Source organism: Dendrobates tinctorius, unplaced genomic scaffold (genome assembly GCF_039654945.1).
Source record: "Dendrobates tinctorius isolate UK_male_01 unplaced genomic scaffold, ASM3965494v1 ptg000001l, whole genome shotgun sequence".
Classification (NCBI taxonomy): Eukaryota; Metazoa; Chordata; class Amphibia; order Anura; family Dendrobatidae; genus Dendrobates; species Dendrobates tinctorius.
Window position 1 is genome coordinate 12,470,674 of NW_027361669.1, and position 24,612 is coordinate 12,495,285.

General features: G+C 42.4%; 1 protein-coding gene across 1 annotated transcript in view; it reads right to left on the reverse strand.

Annotated features, from left to right (window-relative positions):
- Window positions 1–24,612, reverse strand: part of LOC141082453 (uncharacterized) — a 181,193-nt gene that overhangs the window by 129,205 nt on the left and 27,376 nt on the right. Inside the window, exons 4-5 of the mRNA XM_073566417.1 lie at window positions 21,453–21,658; window positions 19,987–20,124 (exon numbers count right to left, since the gene is read on the reverse strand). Of these exons, the coding sequence (XP_073422518.1) occupies window positions 19,987–20,124; window positions 21,453–21,658 (344 nt within the window). The remainder of the gene's footprint in view (window positions 1–19,986; window positions 20,125–21,452; window positions 21,659–24,612) is intronic.

Here is a 24,612-nt window from a genome sequence, read left to right on the forward strand (position 1 = left end):
GCCCAACAACCAACACCACTGATACACCACTATATAGCCTCCCCTTGCACTGCACACACAGTGACTGGTGTGTTGTACAGGCAAAATCGCTAGCAGCAGAAGCAGTTTTTGGTGTCTTCTTCCCTGCCTAACGCTCTCCCTACAAAATCAGCAGCAGCAGCAGCTCTCTCTATTCTGAGATCAGCATGAGTAACATGGCGGTCGGCGTGCACGCCCTTTTATACCCCCTGTGACGCCCACCAAAGCAAGCCAATCACTTGCATGCTCTTCTGAAAGATGGTGGTGACCCGTGCCTATGTCATAACGTTGCCCACAGTGTCCGTGGATCCTGATTGGCTGAAAAAGAGCGCAAAACAAACTTTTGAAACGCGACTTTGGCACGTAAGTCGCCGACCTCGTGGCCGACCTCATCCTAGGGTCGGGTTTCGTTTCATGAAACCCGACTTTGCCAAAAGTCGGCGACTTTTGAAATTTTTCGACCCGTTTCGCTCAACTCTAGTATTCACTCCTCTCCATGCCCATGGGTCCATGGGGAAGCCTGAATATTCATTTCTCTTTAGCAGCAGGGACAGGCTCCTGTCTCCAGCTGCTGCTCCGCTGGCACCGGGAGGGCCCCCTCTTGACCCAGGAGCCCCATAGCAGCTGGATGAGCCTCTATTAGCGACACGCCACTGGCTGGGACCACTGGAGGAGTTGGGGCCCTAGGCAGCTTCTGGCCAATATGCCAGCAGGTGTCAGTGCCTGGGCCCAATGGAGAATCCTCCGGTTCTCCGGTGCGCCAGTCCGACCCTGACTGAGACGGACAGCTCAGAAAGGTGAGAGAGTATGGATCTGATGCTCGTCTATTTGTGGAAAAGAACTTCTATGTAGATGATGGGCTTAAATCTCTGCCCACAAGTGAAGAGGCAATTGTTCTGCTCTTTAGAACACAGGAAATGCTGTTGGCAGCAAACCTGAGACTTCACAAGACCATCTCCAACAGCCAGTAGGTAATGAAGGCATTACTATATGAGGACCAAGCGACAAGCTTAAAGAACCTTGATCTAGATTCTGACATTCCTCCCTTGCAACGCGGCCCTGGTCTGCTTTGGGACATTAAAAAGGACACATTCACATTCTGGTTGTCAGTCTGTGACAAACCATTTACCAAACAAGGAGTCTTAGGGCAGGTTCACATAGCGTAATGGCAATTCGTTTAATGGATACATTACAAAGCGGCATTAGCGAGATGTAACGCATCCGTTAATGCAACCATAGACTGCCATAACCTAGCGCATCGCTATCGCATGTCAAAATCGGCATGCGTTAGCGATATGCTGTCATGCTGTGACGGACCCTCGGACGCGGTCTACCGCGTTTGAGGGTCCGTCACGGCTAGCGAAGAAGGAGCAGCATGCGTTAAATGGACTGCCATAACGCTATGTGAACCTAGCCTTACCTGTTGTGTACAGCATTTATGATCCTCTTCTGTTTATAGCACCCATCATCATTCCAGGCAAGATACAGTTGACGGCTGAGAGCACAGATTTGGACTTTGGATTTTGCTTTATCATCTTATTCACATAACCTACCTTCTCTATTTTGACTATACATCTGGACAAGTGCTATGAGAACACTGTTTTCTTACTTGTATGCCATCTTATGGCTATATCACGGTACTGTCCAGTATGTATATATCCTTATCTACTAGCAGGATTTAATATATCCTATATTGTTTTTTTGTGATATGTTAGGTTCAGACCCAGTAGTTTGACATTGCGATGTATACCCATGATATCATTATTTTGTGTCTTCACCAATAACTTATCACATAATGTTTACTACTAATGTTTTTTATACAAATGAGAAATAAAGTCTTTACATTTTATTTCTAATATGACTGACACTCTCATGATATTCGATTTTGGGGCACAGTGCTCCAATTTTCTGTAGGATTTATTTAAGTATAGTCAGCAAAAAATGTCAGTGACAGAGGATTGCATAAAGCCAACCCCAAAATGTTACAGGATAAAGCCAAAAGAGAAAATGGATAACACCTGAAGTGAATCAAACCAAGGAAAGAAAAGCTAAAAGAACCATCAGGATTTGGACAGAGACAATCAGTCTGTGGCTCAACTGAGAGGGAAACAGACCACACAGCAAAAGGTCACTGGATTGTGTCCTGAAAACAAGCCATTGCAGAAACCCTTTTCTACAAGGAGCCAACTGTCCCCAGAAGTTCTCAGCATTTGTCGTCGCTGATGGAACCTTCTCACTAGATAATTTGCATGAAGATCCTCTGAACCCAAAAGTTATATTCAGGACCATGACTGTGTAAAGGGGTTATGCTAACCCTTTAAGGATCAAGCCACTTTGTAGGTTAATCACCAGGCCTTAATTTTGAAATTGGACCACTGTCATTTTATGTGGTTATAACTCTGGAACGCTTCAACGGATCCCGCTGATTCTCAGACTGTTTTTTTCATGACATATTGTACTTCATGCTAATGGTAAAATTTCTTTGGTATAACTTACATTTATTTGTGAAAACAGAAATTTTGCAATTTTCCAAATTTGAATTTTCATGCCCTTTAAATCACAGATATGACACACAAAACACTTAATAAGTAACATTTCCCACATGTTTACTTTACATCAGCACAATTTTGTAAGCAAATTTTTTTTTTTGTTAGGAAGTTATAAGAGAGGGAGCATCATTTGAGATTTTGAATGTCAAATTGGCTGGAATCGAGATCGGACGCCATGTCGCGTTTGGAGAGCCACTATTGTACCTAAATAGTGGAAACCCCCCATAAGTGACCCCATTTTGGAAACTAGACCCCTCAAGGAGCTTATTTAGATGTGTGGTGAGCACTTTGAACCCCCCAAGTGCTTCACAGAATAACGAAGAGCTGTGAAAATAAAATTTATATTTTTTTCCACAAAAATGATCTTTTTGCCCCCAAATTTTTATTTTCACAAGGGTAACAGGAAAAATAGCACCCCAAAATTTGTTGTGCAATTTGTCGTGAGTACGCTGATACCCCATATGTAGGGTAGAACCAATGTTTGGGCACATGGCAGAGCTTGGAAGGGAAGGAGCGCTGTTTTGGAATGGAATGCAGACTTTGATGGAATGGTCTGCGGGTGTCATGTTGCGTTTGCAGAGACCCTGCTGTGCCTAAACAGTAGAAACCCCCCACAAGTGACCCCATTTTGGAAACTAGACCCCCCAAGGAGCTTATCTAGATGTGTGGTGAGCACTTTGAACCTCGAAGTGCTTCACAGAATAACGTAGAGCCAGGAAAATAAAAAATATTTTTTTTCCACAAAAATGATATTTTCGCCCCCAAATTTGTATTTTCACAAGGGTAACAGGAGAAATAGGACCCTAAATGTTGTTGTGCAATTTGCCCTGAGTATGCCGATACTCCATATGTGGGGGTAAACCACTGTGATCTCCTTACTGCAATCTTTGGGAGGCAGAATGAACAAATCCACAAAAGGTGAAGAATCGGTTTTATTTTTTTCGCCATTCCTCATGCGGTATTAGTGATTAGACAACTTTATTCCTCGGGTCGGTGCGATTACAGTTATACCAGATTTATAACCTTTTTCCATGTTTAGCTTATGTCACACAAAGACGCTTTTTTTGTAAGAATTTTTTGTAAGAAATTTTTGCATTGCTGTATTTTGAGAACTATAATTTTTCCATATTTCAGCCGACAGTCATGTGTGAGCTTGTTTTTTGCAGGACGAGCTGACGTTTTTATTGGTACCATTTTCGGGCACATAACGTTTTTTAATCGCTTTCTATTCTGATTTTTGTGGAGGCAGAATGAACAAAAAACAGCAATTCAGGATTTTTTTTTTTTCTGCTCCGCATGTGGTAAAATTGGTAAGGCAGATTTATTCTTTGGGTCACTACGATTACAGAGATACCTCATTTATATAGTTTTTTTCTTGTTTTGGCATTTTTTACACAATAAAAACTTTTATAGAAAAAAATAATTATTTTTGTATCACTTTATTCTGAGAGCTATAACTTTTTTTTTTTTTTTCCCTCTGATGGAGCTGTATGGCGGCTTCTTTTTTGCGGGGCAAGATGGTGCCTTCAGTGATACTATTTTTATTACCATTCATTTTTGGATTGCATTTTATTCCACTTTTTCCAAGCTGTATGATGATACCACTTGGAAAAAGTATAATTTAATAAATAATAATAATAATTTTTATTTATATAGCGCCAGCATATTCCGCAGCACTTTACAATTATGCGGGGACATGTACAGACAATAAATTCAATACAAGTTAAGACAATTTAAACAGTGACATTAGGAGTGAGGTAATTTGCTACTTTTTTGTATTTTTAGTGTTCACTGAAGGCGTTAACTAGGGTGACACTTTTATAGATGGGATTTTTATGGACGCGGCGATACCAAACGTGTATTTTTTTTTTATTTTTTTTTACATAAAAATGTCTATTTTTTAGGGGATTTTTTTTTTTATTAATTTTTTTTTTTACATTTTTTTTTATGAGACTTTGAGACTTTCAGTTTTTGACTTTTGATTGATGGTATAATACATTACAATGCTCCAGCATTGCAATGTATCATGCCTATGGAGAAAGCTTCTGAGACCATGCTGTGACCATGGTCTCAAAGGCTTTTCGTAGATGGATGACCCAGGTGTTGTCATGACAACCCTGGGTCACCATGGCTTAGATCGGGCCCCGCGATTACATCGCAGGGACGCTAATCTGTCGCAGAGGGAGCCCCCGATTCTCTGCCTCCCCCCTGAATTCTGCGATCGCGCTCAATTGCAGCAATCAGGGGGTTAACAGCCAGGGGCGGCACAGACACAGCTCCTGGCTGTTTGAGCAGGAAGCTCAGCCACTAGCAGCGCTGAGCTCCTGCACTTACCGGGCAGGAGATGCTGAAATTTCAGCATCTCCTGCCCAATCGCGCTGTGTTTGGTCAGTCAGATTGACTGACTAATCACAGCGCTCTGGGTGCCGTGACCGACTGCAAGGGTCCCTGCATCCCTTGCCGTTCCTGTTAGCTGTCTATGACAGCTGTTGGAACTGAACGGTCACTGCGTGTTCTTCATTGTATATAGTGTGATAATGTTCACTGTGTTTCAAGTACAGTATAGCAAAAGTGTAGTATTCTCAGTTGGACACTAGAAGGGAGCATTCTAGTGCAGAACAGTTAGTATAGGTTAAGTGTAGGAGGGGCTGCTGAGAGGTAAGGTTAGAGCAGAGGGGAAGTTACTCAGACGGGGCCAGTGTGCCTGAAGTGTCCACATGGGCTATAGGCCCAGGATGGCTCAGCAGCTACGTAACATTCAGCAGCTAGAGCCCATGTTATCCACGGCCACTGAGCATCATTGCATTGGGCCAGTACAGTAGGAAGAAGATGTGGCGACTCTTAGCCTAAGTGGACGCCTTTAGGGCAGGAGTCGGTTAGAGTGAAGAACAGAAGGAAGTTGGAGCTTCGCAGGGAACGGTATAGATGGGTTGGATGCTTTTCCGGATGCAACCAAACCGGGTGGCTGATGATTTTGAGTCTGGGGTGAAACAGGCAGAAAGAGTTGTCACCATGGCAAGGTTAGGCCAGGAAGAAGCTGTGAGGCAGTCTAAGACGGTCTGGTCCGGACATGTGCTGTACAGAAGCGTCAGCAAAGTAGGGAAAGCTGAGAAAGCAAGTAAAGTTGATTGTGAATTCCATGATGTGCCAACTGTGGATATAATGTGTGAAGTTCTAAGTTAATAAAATGTTCACGTTATTCTGGACTGTGTCTCCATTACTGGGGGTTGCCTGGAAGAAGAGCTGTCCCCGCCTGGGAAGTGCCCAGGGGGGCCTGAACCTGAAGACGCAGGTACGCTGAGGAGTGGAATAAAGTTTTCTGTGAGGGAAGGTCAGGACACAGATGCTTCAGTGTCTCTGACCATGACTACAGTCCTTGCCTCCCCTTACATTTGGCGTAGTCGGCAGGATGCGACTACCTCGCCGTGCAGAGAACCCAAAGAAAGAAGAGTTGATGTGTGTGCAACTGCAGTGCCCCTGGAAGATGACCGGGAAAAAGAGCAAGTGGTTGCTGTGTCTGGAGAAGATTTTGTGGATGAAACACTGGATTTGCCTATTACAGATTTTTTTGACAACACCGGATTTGACTACTGAGTTGGACTTGGCTTATTTAAAAGAGAAAGTCTGACACCATTACTGTGTTCAAGATGGCGGCTATGGAATTGGCAGGAGATGGCGGAGAAGGAGTAAGCAACAACGAGAACCGCATCCTTCGTGGGCATTGCCGTTGTCTTCTGGCACCAAAACCTTCCTGTCAGTATGCCCTGGTCCGCCCCTGGTGGGTGTGGATGAAGAAGAGAAAACCTCGCCTTCTTCCACGACCAATGGGTGGAGTTGTCGGAGGCAGACCCCCCGGGTATGGGTGGGACTCAGAAGAAAGTCCCGGAAGAAGCTGTGCGACGCCATTTTGTGAACATGAACCGGCCATGATGCAGCACTCTTGCACCCGTAGTTGTCAGGGTGTGGGTTGCATTGAATGGAGGTGGTGGCAGGAGAGAGCGGGAGCCCAGTCTAGTAAGACCAGCTAGGAATTGGCAGAGGTCCTCATGTGTCCGCCTGCGGAGTTGCCTTGGCCGTGGAGTTGTCAGCTGACGGAGCTACCACTTGTTCGGCAGCGTTGGACCCGAGGATTGGGTGATCTGGAGCCCTTGCTGTTCAGCGGAAACCGGAACTGATGGCTACCTGGGAGGAACCGCGGCCGGAAGTCAAGATCAAGCCGGCACTCTATTCGTCGGCCAAGCACGCAGGCATCTCCGTGGAGGGAGTCAGCATTCTGGGGAATACAACGACTATCTCGTCCCCATTGGAGCGGGTGAGTGTGCCCTCATCCCTGATCCCTGAGGGAAAGTCCTCCCCGCAAAGTCCTGTCTCAGAGGCTGTCGTTCACCCCGTGTTCCCATGGGGTAGCCAGCCTCCTCGTCCCAGCCATCAGAAGTACGGCCTTCTTCCCACTCCACTGCAGTCTTAGAAGCCCCACTGTCATGATGACCCGTCCTGTGTGACGCGACCCGCAGGCCGGTAACTAAAACAACAAGACGCGGCACGTGATACTGTCCTGTGTGACACGGCCCGCAGGCCGATAACTAAAATAACAAGACACGCGGAAAGGGGAAACAGTTACAACGGTGGGCCCTGCAATAGGGAAAGGGGACGTGGAGACCTCCTGCACTCCCCTGAGTCAGTGTCCCTAACGCTCCTAACGTTCCCTATGTCGGTTCCGCACCAGGCACCGATCAGAAACCTGTTGCCCTAGCACACCCTACACCTATCTCTTGCTAGGGAGCTGGGTGGCGCAGGCACGGGCCCCTCAGCTGTTCTAATACACACTAAGGAAAAACACAAACAGGGAAACACCACTTAGCTTTACTCTGTTGCTCTTGCTCCTGGCAACAGATTCCACCACCAGAATGCAGCTCTTCTCCTGAATCGCTGCCACCAAGTTCTGTCAGAGCTACAAGGAAATCCCCTATGACTCCTTCCACACCAGGGCTAAGACAATGCTGAAAGGAAAGCTCTCCAGCTCCTTCCTCCACCAAGGATGGTTGAAATGAACACTATCACCAACACTGATTGCAACACCTGTGACTCTTTTATAGCAGAGCCACACCTGCATTATAATCATGTGTACTTAACTAAAGAAACAAGAGTGCAATGACGCTCACCACCACCGAGGGCAAACTTAGAACAAACGACATCACAGTGCAATAATCCTAATGGCCACCGGGGGCAAAAACCAAACTTAAGCACAGCTTCAGAAAAAAAAGGTTACCTGTGCTTTTTATCAGTCCTGATCCAGCATGGATCATAACACCCACACTCGCACCCGGCCACAGAGGGACCTTTTCACACCCCCAGTCAGGCTGCCTGGGTAGAAGGAGTAATACAAGATAAGCAGTGGGAGAGGGAGGTGTGGATGGAGCTGCAGCGGCCTGGCGGGGGTGCTCTGGTGGGGCGATGTACCTGTGGATGGCTGGGGTACACCGATACAGAGCAAGGCTACGGTTTTATCATGGAAGAAGGGACTGACACCAAATTTTGTCAACGTGGTGTCCGTCAAATTTGGGCGGTTGTTGAAGTAGGGAGATCGGATCTCCTTCTTCAAGAAGAACTGTCCTCGTGGGTACTATACGGTGGCGGTCACTCACTATGAGGAACACGGCATGGGGCTCTTCCTGGAATCGATGAAGGTCCAAACATCAGCTGGCACCCGGGAGCCTGCAGGCGCTACCACTTACACTGCTGTGCAGCAGTTTTCATCCTCTGCGGCCACAGAGATGACATCAGAAAAGAAAGGAGCAACACGCTATACCTGCCGTTGAACTTTGTTAATGAAAATAAGTTAAAAAGGAAAAATGAGTTGTGCACGTTGCACCATGTTCTTGATTCGGGACTGTTATGCATCCCCATAGGGCAAGGAGCCCTGTCATGCTCTGCGGATTAAAGAGCCACAGGGCTGTTGCGGCCTTTAACAGCAATGAAGACGAAGCATTGTTTGTTTCTGCTTGTTTTTGTGTATATTTATCTGGGCCTGGAGGACTGCGAGCAAGGCGTTATATTTGGAGCCTATGGACTCTTATTGTTTTTTGTTGCGCCAGTTGTGCCCATTCTGCTAGAAAAGAAGAGACTGTCTTCTTAGCTGGAGACCACCGGAAAGAAAGATTGTACTTCCCTCAAAGGAAGGGGGGCACTTATTCTCAGGACTGCTGTCCCATGCGTAAGACACGAACTTCGGTAAGTACCGGATGTGGCTACCTCATATATTCTCCCTGCGCGAAGTATATACTGTAAATATTAAAGTTTTAACGTGTTTAGTCAGGAACGACCAAATTTAAAGAAAGGGAGAGTGTAAATGGGTTAAGTTAATGTTTATTGTTGTATTTATGCCTTTTTGGCTTACTGGTATTGTTACATGTACTACCTTATATATGATATGGTACTGCTACTCCTTCTGGGTATTACCATTGCTTTGTCTTCATGTTCTTCATTGTATATAGTGTGATAACGTTCACTATGTTTCGTGTACAGTAAAGGGAAGGTGTAGTATTCTCAGTTGGACACTAGAGGGGGCACTCTAGTACAGAACAGTTAGTAGATAGTATAGGTTTAAGTGTAGGAGTGGCTGCCGAGAGTTAAGGTTAGAGCAGAGGAGAAGTTAGTCAGATGGAGTCATGGTGCCCGAAGTGTGCACATGGGATATAAGCCCAGGACGGCTCGGCAGCCACACAATGTTCAGCAGCTACAGCCCATGTTATGCACAGCCACTGGGCATCATTGCAGTGGGCCAGTACAGTAGGAAGAAGATGTGGTGACTCATAGCCTGGGCGGACGCATTTAGGGCGGGAGTCAGCTGGAGTGAGGAACAGATGGAAGTTGGAGCTTCACAGGAAACGGTACAGATGGGTCGGATGCTTTTCCAAAGGCAACCAAACCGATGATTTCGAGTCTGGGGCGAAACAGGCAGAAGGAATTGTCATCATGGCAAGGTTAGGCCAGGAAGAAGCTGTGAGGCAGTCTAAGACGGTCTGGTCCGGACATATGCCGTACAGATGCGTCAGCAAAGTAGGGAAAGCTGAGGAAGCAAGTAAAGTTGATTGTGAATTCCATGATGTGCCAACTGTGAATATAATGTGTGAAATTCTAAGTAAAGAAACCGTTCAAGTTATTCTGAACTGTATCTAAATTACTGGGGGTCGCCTGGAAGTAGGGCCGTCGACACCTGGGAAGTGCCCAGGGGGACTTGAACCTGAAGACGCAGGTACGCTGAGCAGTAGAACACAGTTTTCTGTGAGGGAAGGTCAGGATACAGATGCTTCAGTGACTCTGGCCAAGACTACAGTTCTGGCCTCCCCTTACAACTGTCCCACTCAACTAACTGCAAATGGCGCCTGGCCTGCCTGGAACCAAGAACTCGCTCTACCTCATACTCCCGATCCCCTTACAAATCCACTTCATTTATGTCCTCTCAAATCTTTTTATAAGGGTATGTGGACACGTTGTGTAAAATTTCTGCACCATTTCTGCATCTTTTGGCAGGGAAAACACAGCTGCAAAAATGCGCATTTTTGGTGCCTTTTTTGCTGCAATAAAGTCCCAGGAGACCAAAAAGTTTAAAAAAATGTCTTTTCCTAGCAATTAGAGGCTTTGGGGTAGTGATATTTACAGCAAATGTTATGAGAAAATTCATTGAAGGGGGTTATCTTGAGTTTCAAATGATTCATGCATCTTTAATGATAACTTGTTGTTCACTAGATTTTTCATCCCTGTTAGAATGAAGCAGAAAATGGTTCAATCTCACCCATATGTCTTGATGAGATGTATCCCTCCAAGGTCTAAGGTAGGCAGGAGCAGTAGTAAAACAGAATCCTCCACTAAAGTACCTTGTCGTGCCCCGTGTAAGACTCCTACCCTTACAAGAGCAGTACCCAAGAGTAGCACTGCCTGATATAGAACCCCAAATTAATCCTTTGGGGTCCTATACAAGGCAGTGCCAGACTTGGATACTGCCCTTGTAAGGGCATGAGTCTTACACGGGGCATAAGAGGGGACTTTAGTGCCAAAATTCATTTTATTACTGTTCTTGACCATATGGATGAACTCTTTATGCATCAAATGGCCAAGTTCTCCAAAAAATATGACATAGTTGTCATGGGAGATTTCAACTATCCAGACATTTGTTGGGAATCTCTCTCAGGCAAAACTAACAGGTCAAGGAAATTCTTATCCTCTCTTGCTGACAACTTTATCTTCCAAAAGGTAGGGGAGAAAACAAGGGGAACTGCTACCTTGGATCTAATCCTTATAAACAGGGAGGAAATGGTTGAGGAGGTAAAATTGGCTGGGACCCTAGGAGGTAGTGACCATGCTATTTTAGAATTTTGGATAACTAGAGGCGGAAGACCTGTGAAGACTCAGACGTCAAGGTTAGATTTCAGAAAGGCAGATTTTAAGGGATTCAGAAAGAGAATTGGAGGGATCCAATGGCTGGATATCCTTAAAGACAAAAATGTCCAGGAAGGATGGGAAATCTTGAAAAATGAAATTCTCAAAGCACAGTTGTTAACAATTCCGAAAAGAGGGAAGAATAGGAAGCATTTAAGGAAACCAGGATGGATGAACACAGAACTTAAGCACATGCTAAAAAGGAAGAAAAAAATGTTTATAAAATGGAAAGAGGGAGGCATATCTAAAGAAGAATATAATGCTGTCTGCAGAACCTGCAGGGCACAAATCAGATTAGCTAAAGCTGAAAATGAATTGAGGCTTGCAAGAGATGTCAAAAGCAATAATAAAGGATTTTGGGGATATGTCAAAAGTAAAAGAAAAGTCAAAGATGCTATAGGATTTTTACAGGATGAAAATGATGAAATGGTAAGACAGGATGTTGAGAAGGCTGAACTTTTAAATTCCTATTTTGCATCTGTTTTCTCTCAGAAAGGAAATGTAACATCAACTGTTATTCACTGTCCTATTAAGGGAATAGAAGAATCCAGGATATCTATAAACAGAAAGATAGTGAGGAAACACTTAGCTAACCTAAATGAATTCAAGTCTCCAGGTCCAGATGAATTACACCCCAGAGTACTGAAGGAGATAGCAGAAGAAATTTTTGAACCCCTCTCCATAATCTTTGAAAATTCTTGGCGAACAGGAGAAGTGCCAGAAGACTGGAGAAGAGCAAATGTTGTTCCTATCTTCAAAAAGGGGAAGAAGGTGGACCCAGGCAACTATAGGCCGGTGAGTCTGACTTCTATACCAGGAAAGATCTTTGAACAAATTATTAAACAACATGTATGTCAATACCTGGATAAGAATGAAGTGATTAAGCAGCGTCAGCATGGGTTTGTAACTAATAAGTCATGTCAGACTAATTTAATTTCCTTCTATGACGGTATTACTGATTGGGTGGATCAAGGAAATGCTGTAGATATAGTATATCTTGACTTCAGCAAAGCATTTGACAAAGTCTCTCATACAATCCTTATTGAAAAAATGACTAAGTATGGAATGGACAAGGCAACTGTTAGGTGGATTCATAACTGGCTTAGTGATCGGACCCAAAGAGTGGTCGTAAATGGCTGCACATCCAGTTGGAAGAATGTCTCAAGTGGGATACCACAGGGCTCTGTCCTGGGCCCTGTATTGTTCAACATCTTTATCAACGATATAGATGAAGGAATTGAGGGTAAACTGATTAAATTTGCTGATGACACAAAGCTAGGAGGGATAGCTAATACTAGAGAAGAGAGAGAGAGGATTCAAAAAGATCTAAATAAACTGGAGAAGTGGGCAGCAACTAACAGAATGGTTTTTAACAGGGAGAAATGCAAAGTACTACATCTGGGCAATAAAAATGAAAAAAGCATATATAGAATGGGAGGAATAGGGCTAAGTGACAGCACATGTGAAAAAGACTTGGGTATACTAATAGATCACAGACTGAATATGAGTCAACAGTGTGATGCAGCAGCAAAAAAGGCAAATGCAATTCTAGGATGTATTAACAGAAGCATACAGTCTAGATCACGTGAAGTCATTATTGCCCTCTACTCCTCTTTGGTCAGACCTCATCTGGAATATTGTGTCCAGTTTTGGGCACCACATTTTAAAAAAGACATCAACAAACTGGAGCAAGTTCAGAAAAGAGCGACCAGAATGGTGACCGGTCTGCAAACCCTGTCTTATGAGGAAAGGTTGCAGGATTTGGGAATGTTTAGTTTGCAAAAGAGAAGACTGAGAGGAGACTTAATAGCTGTCTACAAATATCTAAAGGGCTGTCACATTGTAGAAGGATCAACTTTATTCTCATTTGCACAAGGAAAGACTAGAAGCAATGGGATGAAACTGAATGGGAGGAGACACAGATTAGATATTAGAAAAAACTTTTTGACAGTTAGAGTGATCAATGAGTGGAACAGGCTGCCACGAGAAGTGGTGAGTTCTCCTTCAATGGAAGTCTTCAAACAGAGGCTGGACAGATATCTGACTGGGATGATTTAGCGAATCCTGCTTTGAGCAGGGGGTTGGACCAGATGGCCCAGGAGGTCCCTTCCAACTCTACGATTCTATGATTCTATGATTCTATCCCATGAAGGGATACATCTCTTCAAGACATACAGTTGTGTGAAAGAGTGTTTGCTTCCTGATTTCCTATTTTTTTGCACATTTGTCACACATGTTTCAAATCACCAAACATATGTAAATATTACACAAAGATAACACAAGTAAATGCAAAATGCAGTTTTTAAATGAAAGTCTTTGCTATTAAGGGAAAATGAAATCCAAACCTACAGTGCCCTGCGTGAAAAAGTGATTGGCCACTAAACCTGATAACTGATAGGAACAATCTTAGCATCAACAACTGCAATCCAGCATTTGCGATAACTCACAATGAGTCTTTAACAACACACTGGGGGAATTTTAGCCCAGTCAAATTTGCAGAATTGTTGTAATTTAGTCACATTGGAGGGTTTCCAAACATGAATCAACTTTTTAAGGTCATGCCACAGCATCTCAATCAGATTAAGGTCAGGACTTTGACTAGGCCTCTCCAAAGTCTTAATTTTATTTTTCTTAAACCATTCAGAGGTGGACTTGCTGGTGTGTTTTGGAACATTGTCCTGCTGCATAAACCAATTGTGATTCAGCTTAAGGTCACAGACTGCCAGACAATCTTCTTCAGGATTTTTTGGTAGACAGCAGAATTCCTGGTTCCATTTGCCACAACAAGTCTTCCAGGCCCTGAAGCAGCCTCAGACCATCACACTACCAACACCATATTTTACTATTGGTATGATATTCCTTTTCTGATATGCTGTGTTACTTCTACGACAGATGTAATGGCACATACACAGTCCAAAAAGTTGAACTTTTGTCTTGTCAGTTCACAGAGTATTCTCTCAAAACTCTTAGGGATTATTTAGATGTTTTGTGGCAATAGTGACATGAGCCTTTATGTTCTTATTGCTCATCAATGGTTTTTGTCTTGGAACTCTGCCATGCAGGCCATTTTTGCCCAGTCTATTTCTTATGGTGGAGCCATGAACACTGACCTTAACTGAGGCAAGTGAGGCTTGCAGTTCTTTATATGTTGTTTTGGAGTCTTTTGTGACCTCTTGAATGAGTTGTCGCTGCATTTATGGGGTAATTTTGGTCGACCAGCCAATCCTGGGAAGGTACACCACTGTTCCATGTTCTCGCCATTTGTGGGCAATGGCTCTCACTGTGGTTCGCTCGAGTCCCAAAGCCTTAGAAATGGATTTTTAACCTTTTCCAGACTGCTAGATCTCAATTACTTTGTTTCTCATCTGTTTCAGAATGTTTTTGGTTGGCTGCATGACTGTCTAGCTTTTAAGGATCTTTTGGTCTAATTCACTGTCAGGCAGGTCCTATTTAAGTGATTTCTTGATTGAGAACAGGTGTGGCAGTATTCAGGCCTGGGTGTGGCTAGGGAAATTTAACTAAGCTTCTCATTGATATGATAAACCACAGTTCTTTGAGGTTTTAAGGTGGGGGGGCAATCATTTTTTTATACAGGGCCTTACAGGTTTCGATTTTGTTTTTCCTTAATAATAAAGACCTTCATTGAAAAACTGCATTTTGTGTTTACTTGTGTTATCTTTGTCTAATATTTATATTTGTTTGATGATCTGAAACATTTAAATGTGACAAACAAGCAAAAGAATCAGGAAGGAATCTGGAAATCAGGAAGGGGCAAACACTTTTTCACACAACTGTATGGGTGAGATTGAACCATTTTTTACAAGCACTGGCTATTATGGGCACTTGCACTTTATTGCATATGCTTGTGAACTTTGGTCGATATTATTTTGTCCTTCTACTCTAGATTTATATATTTGTAGTGATATTAACCCCTTCCTGACATCCGACGGTATATCCCGTCCATGGGACCTGGGCCCCTATGCCCATGGACGGGATAGTACGTCGGGCGCGATCAGCGGCGCCCACGTGGTGAGCGCCGCTGATCGCGGCCGGGTGTCAGCTGATTATCACAGCTGACACCCGGCACTATGTGTCAGGGGCGGTCACGGACCGCCCCCGACACGTTAACCCCTTGTACACCGCGATCAAACATGATCGCGGTGTACCGGGAGTTAAAGGGAAGCATCGGCAGGGAGGGGTCTCCCTCCGTGCTTCCCTGAGCCCCCCACGGCAGCGCAATGTGCAGCGCTGCTGTGGGGGACTCCTTTCCTCCAGGCCCCCGAATCCAAGATGGCGACGGGGGCCTTCGGGGGCCTGAGGAAGCCTTCTGCAGTGCCTGTGTCAGATCGCTGATCTGTCACAGTGATCTGTGATGTGACAGATCAGCGATCTGTCACAGGACAGTGATGTCCCACCTGGGACTATTTAATAAAGTAAAAAAAAAGTGTAAAAATAATTTAAAAAAAATCGCCAGATAAATTAGAAAAAAAAAAAAAATATTCCCCCAATAAATCCATTTTTTGGAAATAATAATAATAAAAAAAAAAATAAAAGTACACATATTAGGTATCGCCGCGTCCATAACGACCCGCCCTATAAAACTGTCCCATTAGTTAACCCCTTTAGCGAACCCCTTAAAAAATAAAAATAAAAAACGAAGCAAAAAATAATGATTTATTATCATACTGCCAAACAAAAAGTGTAATAACGCGCGGTCAAAAAGACGCATATAAATATCCATGGTACCGCTGAAAACGTCATCTTGTCCCACAAAAAACGAGCCGCCACACAGCATCATCAGCGAAAAAATAAAAAAGTTATAGCTCACAGAATAAAGCGATGCAAAAATAATTATTTTTTATATAAAATAGTTTTCATTGCATAAAACCGACAAAAACATAAAAAAACGACCTAAATGAGGTATCGCTGTAACCGTACTGACCTGAAGAATAAAACCGCTTTATCAATTTTACCGCACGCGGAACGGTGTAAACGCACCCCCCCAAAAGAAATTCATGAAACGCTGGTTTTTCTTCATTCTGCGTCCCAAAAATCGGAATAAAAAGCGATCAAAAAATTTCACGTGCCCGAAAAAGGTACCAATAAAAACGTCAACTGGTCCCGCAAAAAATAAGACCTCAAATGACCCGGTGGGTCAAAATACGGAAAAATTATAGCTCTCAATATGTGGTGATGCAAAAACTATTTTTACAATAAAAAGCGTCTTTTAGCGTGCGACAGCTGCTGAAAATATAAACCGCCATAAATAGTAAATCAAACCCCCCGTTATCACCCCCTTAGTTAGGGAAAAATAATAAAATAAAAAAAATGTATTTATTTCCATTTTTCCGTTAGGGCTAGGGTTAGGGCTAGGGGTGTGTTGGGGTAGGGTTAGGGTTAGGGCTAGGGGCATGTTGGGGTTCGGGTTGGAGTTAGAATTGGGGGTTTCCACTGTTTGGGCACATCAGGGGCTCTCCAAATGCAACATGGCGTCTGATCTCAATTCCAGCCAATTCTGAGTTGAAAAAGTCAAATGGTGCTCCTTCCCTTCCAAGCTCTGCCATGCGCCCAAACAGTGTTTTACCCCCACATGTAGGGTATCAGCCTACTCAGGACAAATTGCAAAACAATTTTTGGTGTCCAATTTCTCCTGTTACCCTTAGGAAAATAAAAAATTGGGGGCAAAAATATCATTTTTGTGGAAAAAAATGATTTTTTTATTTTCACGTCCGAGTGTTATAAACTTCTGTGAAGCACTTGGGGGTTCAAAGTGCTCACCACACATCTAGATAAGTTCCGTGGGGGGTCTAGTGTCCAAAATGGGGTCACTTGTGGGGAGTTTCAATAGTTTAGGTACATTAGGGGCTCTCCAAAGGCAACATGACACCCGCAGACCATTCCATCAAAGTCTGCATTCCAAAACGTCACTACTTCCCTTCTGAGCCCTGACGTGTGCCCATACAGTAGTTTTCTCCCACATATGGGGTATCAGCATACTCAGGACAAATTGGACAACAACTTTTAAGGTCCAATTTCTCCTGGTACCCTTGGGAAAATAAAAAAATGGTGACTAAAAGATCATGTCTGTGGAAAAAATGCGAATTTTTTATTTTCACGCCCGGGCGTTATAAACTTCTGTGAAGCATTGGGGGGTTCAAAGTGCTCACCACACATCTAGATAAGTTCCGTGGGGGGTCTAGTTTACAAAATGGTGTCATTTGTGGGGGGTTTCCACTGTTTAGGTACATTAGGGGCTCTCCAAAGGCAACATGACACCCGCAGACCATTCCATCAAAGTCTGCATTCCAAAACGTCACTACTTCCCTTCCGAGCCCCGACGTGTGCCCATACAGTAGTTTTCTCCCACATATGGGGTATCAGCATACTCAGGACAAATTGGACAACAACTTTTGGGGTCCAATTTCTCCTGGTACCCTTGGGAAAATAAAAAAATGGTGACTAAAAGATCATGTTTGTGGAAAAAATACGAATTTTTTATTTTCACGCCCGGGCGTTATAAACTTCTGTGAAGCACTGGGGGGGTCAAAGTGCTCACCACACATCTAGATAAGTTCCTTAGGGGGTCTAGTTTCCAAAATGGTGTCATTTGTGGGGGGTTTCCACTGTTTTGGTATATCAGGAGTTTTCCAAACGCGACATGGTGTCCGATCTCAATTCCAGCCAAAAACGTCAAATGGCGCTGCTTCCCTTCCGAGCTCTGCCATGCGCCCAAATAGTGGTTTACCCCCACATGTGGGGTATCAGCGTACTCAGGACAAATTGCACAATAACTTTTAGGTCCTGTTACCCTTGGAAAAATAAGAATTGAGGGTGAAAAGATCATTTTTGTGGAAAAAATATGATTTTTTAATTGTATGGCTTTATGTTATAAACTTCTGTGAAGCCCATGGGGGTTCAAAGTTCTCACCACACATCTAGATAAGTTCCTTAGGGGGTCTAGTTTCCAAAATGGTGTCATTTGTGGGGGGTTTCCACTGTTTTGGTACATCAGGGGTTTTCCAAACGCGACATGGTGTCCGATCTCAATTCCAGCCAAAAACGTCAAATGGCGCTGCTTCCCTTCCGAGCTCTGCCATGCGCCCAAATAGTGGTTTACCCCCACATGTGGGGTATCAGCGTACTCAGCACAAATTGCACAATAACTTTTAGGGTCCTGTTACCCTTGGAAAAATAAGAATTGAGGGTGAAAAGATCATTTTTGTGGAACAAATATGATTTTTTAATTGTATGGCTTTATGTTATAAACTTCTGTGAAGCCCATGGGGGTTCAAAGTTCTCACCACACATCTAGATAAGTTCCTTAGGGGGTCTAGTTTCCAAAATGGTGTCATTTGTGGGGGGTTTCCACTGTTTTGGTACATCAGAGGTTTTCCAAACGCGACATGGTGTCCGATCTCAATTCCAGCCAAAAACGTCAAATGGCGCTGCTTCCCTTCCGAGCTCTGCCATGCGCCCAAATAGTGGTTTACCCCCACATGTGGGGTATCAGCGTACTCAGGACAAATTGCACAATAACTTTTAGGGTCCTGTTACTCTTGGGAAAATAAAAATTGGGGTGAAAAGATCATTTTTGTGGAAAAAATATGATTTTTTTAATTGTACCGCTGTACGTTATAAACTTTTGTAAAGCCCTTGTGGGGTCTAGATAATTTCCTTGGGGGGTCTAGTTTCCAAAATGGGGTCACTTGTAGGGGGTTTCCACTGTTTAGGTACATCAGGGACTCTCCAAACGTGACATGGTGTCCAATCTGAATTCCAGCCAATTTTGCATTGAAAAAGTCAAACGGCGCTCCTTCCATTCTGAGCTCTGCCATGCGCCGAAACAGTCGTTCCCCCCCACATATCGGGTAACTGCGTACTCAGGACAAATTGCACAATAACTTTTGCAGTCCAATTTCTCCTGTTACCCTTGGTAAAATAAAAAAAATTGAACCTGAATTATTTTTTTTATGAAAAAAAGTTAGATGTTCATTTTTTTTAAATATTCAAAAAAATTCCTGTGACGCACCTAAAGGGTTAATAAACTTCTTTAACGTGGTTTTGAGCACCTTAAGGGGTGCAGTTTTTAGAATGGTGTCACTTTTGGGTATTTTCTATCATATAGACCCCTCAAAGTGGCTTCAAATGTGATGTGGTCCTAAAAATAAAATGGTGTTGTAAAAATGAGAAATCGCTGGTCAACTTTTAACCCTTATAACTTCCTAACAAAAAAAAATTTTGGTTCCAAAATTGTGCTGATGTAAAGTAAACATGTGGGAAATGTTAGTTATCAAGTTTTTTGTTTGCCGTATCTCTGTGATTTAAGGGTATAAAAATTCAAAGTTGGAAAATTGCGAAATTTTCAAAATTTTCGCCAAATTTCCATTTTTCTCACAAATAAACGCAAGTTATTTGAATGAAATTTTACCACTAACATGAAGTACAATATGTCACGAGAAAACAATGTCAGAATCACCGGGATCCATGGAAGCGTTCCAGAGTTATGACTTCATAAAGGTACAGTGGTCAGAATTGTAAAAATTGGCCCGGTCATGAACGTGCAAACCACCCTTGGGGGTGAAGGGGTTAATAAAAGTTAGATTCTATATCTTTTTAAAGTCTATCTCTACCCACTTATTACACATTAAAAGGTTATTAGGATCCCCATTTACTATATGATTTCAGGGGCAGTATGTGTACCAATACTGTACTTCATGTTACAAGTCTAGGCACACACACAAGAATGTTCTGCTGGGTTCTGTTTGAATCTGAAATGTAAAAAACCTACAACATATAACATGCGATGGAGGCATCGTCTCTTCTAGGTGGCCACAGCCCATGGATTTCTAGTACAGAACCAAGGGATTCAACATGCTTCCAAACAGGCTTTTTGATACAAGCCTTGTGTGAAAATATGGACATTGTACTTTATAAGTTAAAAATTGTATGAAAGTTATACTGTTTGGCATAGTGTTTTTACCTTGTGCTCTCACGTTCACGGACAAGAAGAAGATGAGTGATTCCAGCATCGTGGGCATGAAGATTAACATGCACAACCCTGAGACATGTCTTCTCTGGAGTTTGATAGGTGTCAAATGTTAGGAACTTTCTATCATAACTGAATAAAAGCAAAATAGAACATTAACCTGTTTTGAAATTTAAAAACCTAGTTAATGCTGTGTTCCTGAGGTTTCTTTACTTTTTGCTACAGCATTTTCAAAGCACAGAGATTTCCTATCTGTGCTTTGAATGGCGCAGCCAGAAGCAGTGCAGTGAGCTCCGAACAGTTGTCATGGGGGAGTGGGGTCTATGAACCTTTGTGACTTTAGAGGGACTAGGAATGTGAACAGAGATGTGAAGCGTCAAACATCATGTTTTTAATAGTTTCCTTAGTTTTTCACAGTTGATAGAACCTTTGGCAGTTTCTGTAGCTTTAATAATAATTCCATCACAATTCCATGTGCAATACTAAGGAAATCCTGAAAACATGATATGTTGGTGGCCGTGAGGACTGGAGTTTGGGAAACACTGGTGTTGAGTAACACATAGAGGTGGCGGAAAGTTCAGGAAGTAAAAATAAATCACAAGGATGGATGCAATGAGGCTAAATGGAAGCTTAAAACAAAAAAATAAAGGTAAACGAGGTTTGGAGATTCATTACAAGAACAAGCATAATTTTTTTTTTTTATGTTTTGCCCTCTTAAGCAATTTATATAATTTAAGAGAAAAAGATTAACAATAAGAATATTCTATATGCTTAGCTTTAACCTGGGTTACTAGACCTTTTTACTAGCAAAATGGTCTGTGTGTGTCTCTTTGCTTCTTTCTCTCACTCTGATCCTCCCTCTCCCTCCACTTTCACCTCTTCATGTATTTGAATATACAGCTATAATCTGATCCCTCAGTGAAATAAGAATCTGTCTTGTCTTAAGCAGGATGGATTCTAGCAGTTGAAGAAGAAAACACATTTCTTCGACATGATATGCTACAAAGTTTCTTAGGTTTGCTAATACTCTGTTTAAACAAACTTTACAAAAATCAAAAGTAACCATTTAAATATATTGATCACAATCTGACACTGGGAAACAAATCATTTGCTAATGACTGAAGAAGACTCCTGTTTACACACTAACTTCACAATAACTTATTCGTGTTGAAATCAGTTTCACTGAGAGGAAATCTAGACACTATAGCATCTGCATTATGGGCAACACAGGTATCCAAGGTTATTCTACTGAACCAAACTTAGATGACCTCAAAACTATATGATGATCCATGTTCACTTCTGTAGAACCTCAGTGCGTGACTTGGGAGATGAGTTCATGAATTGGATGTTGCTGTAAATTTTACAGGCTAATAAATGAGCCACTTGCTAATAGCCTACCTACAAAGAAAGTGAAAAGCGTGCTTTGTGTGCGCTCAATGCATTTGATTTTTCATACGTACCCTACTGTATAGATTTGGCTGTCTATAGACACAATGCACGACACAATGTCAGTATGTTGATAGTCAGACGCGCTCTTCTTCAGGTTTATAATATGTCCACAAGTTTTTTGCTCATCCAGAGGATAAATAGAGAGATGGTTCTTGAATCCACAAACCAAGAGATGTCGTCTGAGGTTTATTGCAATGCTAAAGATGGGACTTCTGAGCTAGCGGATACAAATGTAGTAAAATAAGTTAATGACCACCTACAGAATGTAAACCAGACATTGTATTTTGATTAAGTGTCTGGACAACCTATATAAGTGATGCATTATGTTGTACATTTAGCAGGACAGAATGCCTTACTTACAGTAGTACAAGGTGGGCCATTTATATAGATACACCTGGGTGGGCCATTTATAAAGTTGGATCCAAAATAGCCGACTTCAAAATGGCTGCCATGGTCACCACCCATCTTGAAAAGTTTTCTCCCTCCCATATACTAGGGTGCCACAAACAGGAAGTTGATATCACCAACCATTCCCATTTTATTTAGGTGTATCCATATATATGGCTTACCCAGGTGTATCCATATAAATGGCCCATCCTGTAGTTACATGTGAGGCCAAAAGTCATGGTTACTAATCCTGAGTCCTGTATATAATAAGAGAGGCTTTAGTTTAAAACCGGAGGACCTGTCTTGTAGGCAGATTCAGAAGAATGACTGACAGTTTTAAGCAGAGGAGCATTAAAATTGTGTACATAACAGGAAAAGACAGAAGGTGATATTCCAAGAGAGGGCTAAAGTTAAAAGGGACATTTCTTAAAAAGCAAAATATGGAGAAAGAATCAGGCTCAGAAGACAAAATGTAGGAAGGATAGAAGTTAGTATCCAGAGATATTTAATTTGAATTAGATTAGATGAATTATCTCACAAAAAAATTAGAAAAAACATTTCTTGGGGCAAGCATCATTTTTCTAAAAGATTGCATACCTTTCACCTCAAATCTCACCACATGATTTAAAGGATAGATACAACCAGGCTTGGACTACCCCATAGGGGAGCAGGTGAATCCCTGAGTGGGGCCTTGTGAGTGCAGGAGTGGGCCCCCCCATATGAGCAGTGCTTGTACCAGTACACTTAGTATTGTTTCATCATTTACATAACAAACTACCCAGTTTATTATTATTAAATAAAAATGGAGGTAAATTTGTGAATGATCAGGTAATTGCTTGTAATTGAACAGTGGGTCCCGAATATTAGTGTTATTGCTGGGCCCCTGGTACCCCAGTTTCACACTGTAGACAACTTTAGGGGCATGTTTTATTATTTTGGTTAACGGTAAACTGTCAGATCCCCCAAATCTCCCAAATTTCCACTATTATCTATCAGGACCCTATTCCTGTATTCTAATCAAATCCTTACTGTCTCTGAACATGAAAATCAATATCGCTTTTATAGCACCACTCAGTATAAGCAAATTAGCAATCGACTACCGGTAGTTTAGCTGGCCTATTTACGCAGACTGATTCGGCCCCAGGTGCTGTAAACGTGCCTCCTTTTCTTAACTTTACCAGTCATCTCCAGTGCAAGACGTTGTCCATCTGTGAAAGTTATACTGCATCTGACAGGAAGAGTGAAACAAATATCAATGATGCCAAGGGGCAGTAATTACAGGACCCCAGGTCAGACTAATCTGGGGGAATAAACTCTCCTCTGGACTAGCCATGGCTAATTTGCACATCCATGTATGTGTGTGCCATAAAAATGACTTTGCCATACACATCAAGATAGTTTTGGCAAGGACTTTATAAAAATACAGGACTAGGGGACTAATAGTAGTAGCAAATTAGGGGACCTTACAGGTGTTGATTAAAAAAACATTTTTACAGTAAAGTTTTTATTAAAAAAATTGGGACTGGATGGCTTTTACAGTCTCCAAGTACCACTGTACATAGCAGACAGCAACGTGAGTTAATTATGAATCATTCATAGAGAGCGAACTGACTCTTTGTAACTCTTCTATCTTTTTCCATTTAAATTTTCTTCTAAGCCGATTTCGTCTAATAAATTCAACTCTAATATGGTCAAAAATCAGAATAAAAGAAAAAAAGCATAATTTTCTCCAGAATCTTATTAGAGACAACATGTTGAGGTCAGCCATGAATGCAAACGATTTCCTTGAAGAAAATCTGAACTATCGTGAAATTAAGAATAATTCGGGCTATGGTACATAGTGAGAATTACGGTAAGTAAAATCAGTGCATGACCATCCACATGGTGACAAATCGGTGACACAGTCCATGAAGATTCTAGTCCAGCGTAATTTAGGAATCAGCTGTGGATGGACAAACCTGAGCAATTTGTTAGGAAGCGGCAGCATATGTAGTGCTGTTTGACATCACATCTTGGCAATAATGAAGCTTGCAGGGGTGTTTGACTCTAAAATGTCCAGAGAGAAGGGAGCAATAGACCTAAAAATACTTTTCGTCTTCAAAAAAATGGAAACTTTGATTGCACTTAGAATGTCTGATTTTTGGTAAAAGTCAGAGGAATCATTGACTTGGAGATTGTGTCATAGTAAAATGAAAAGTGCTCACAGAGACTGACGTGAAAATAGCCTATGGGCAACTATTGCATGCACGTCACTCAGGATATGATGGCGATACAAAGGAAACATGAGTTTTTGTAGTAATCCTGTGGAAATCTTACTCAGGACGACAATTAATTATAATTCTTCACAGTAGAGGGGAGGTAATGGTTTACAGGCACACAGCTATGACAGTTCTGAGCTGAAGTTGATCACAGGGGTTTTAGTCAAGCTCCTTGTCATAACAATGAATCACTTCTCTTCATGCAATGCTTCATCAACATATTTGAAAGTCTCTTTACAGGTAACTTCTCTTCACACACAGTGACTTAGCCTAAGAAGAACTGTGCCTTGCTCATACAGTGAGGTGGGGGATGGGGATGAATTTGGTGCTGTAGCTCTCTTTTATCTTGAGGTAATAAAGATGCTCCTGTCTCTCCTGACTGCTTCTATGATTAGAGCAATCAGTTCCCAGGAAAAACTGGCCAATACAGCTTGTTTTATTTCAGTCTGACAGGAGACTCTCTAGCACACACCTTACTCTTGGATATTCAGGACACAATAATAACTTTCCAAGTATCCCCTGGGCC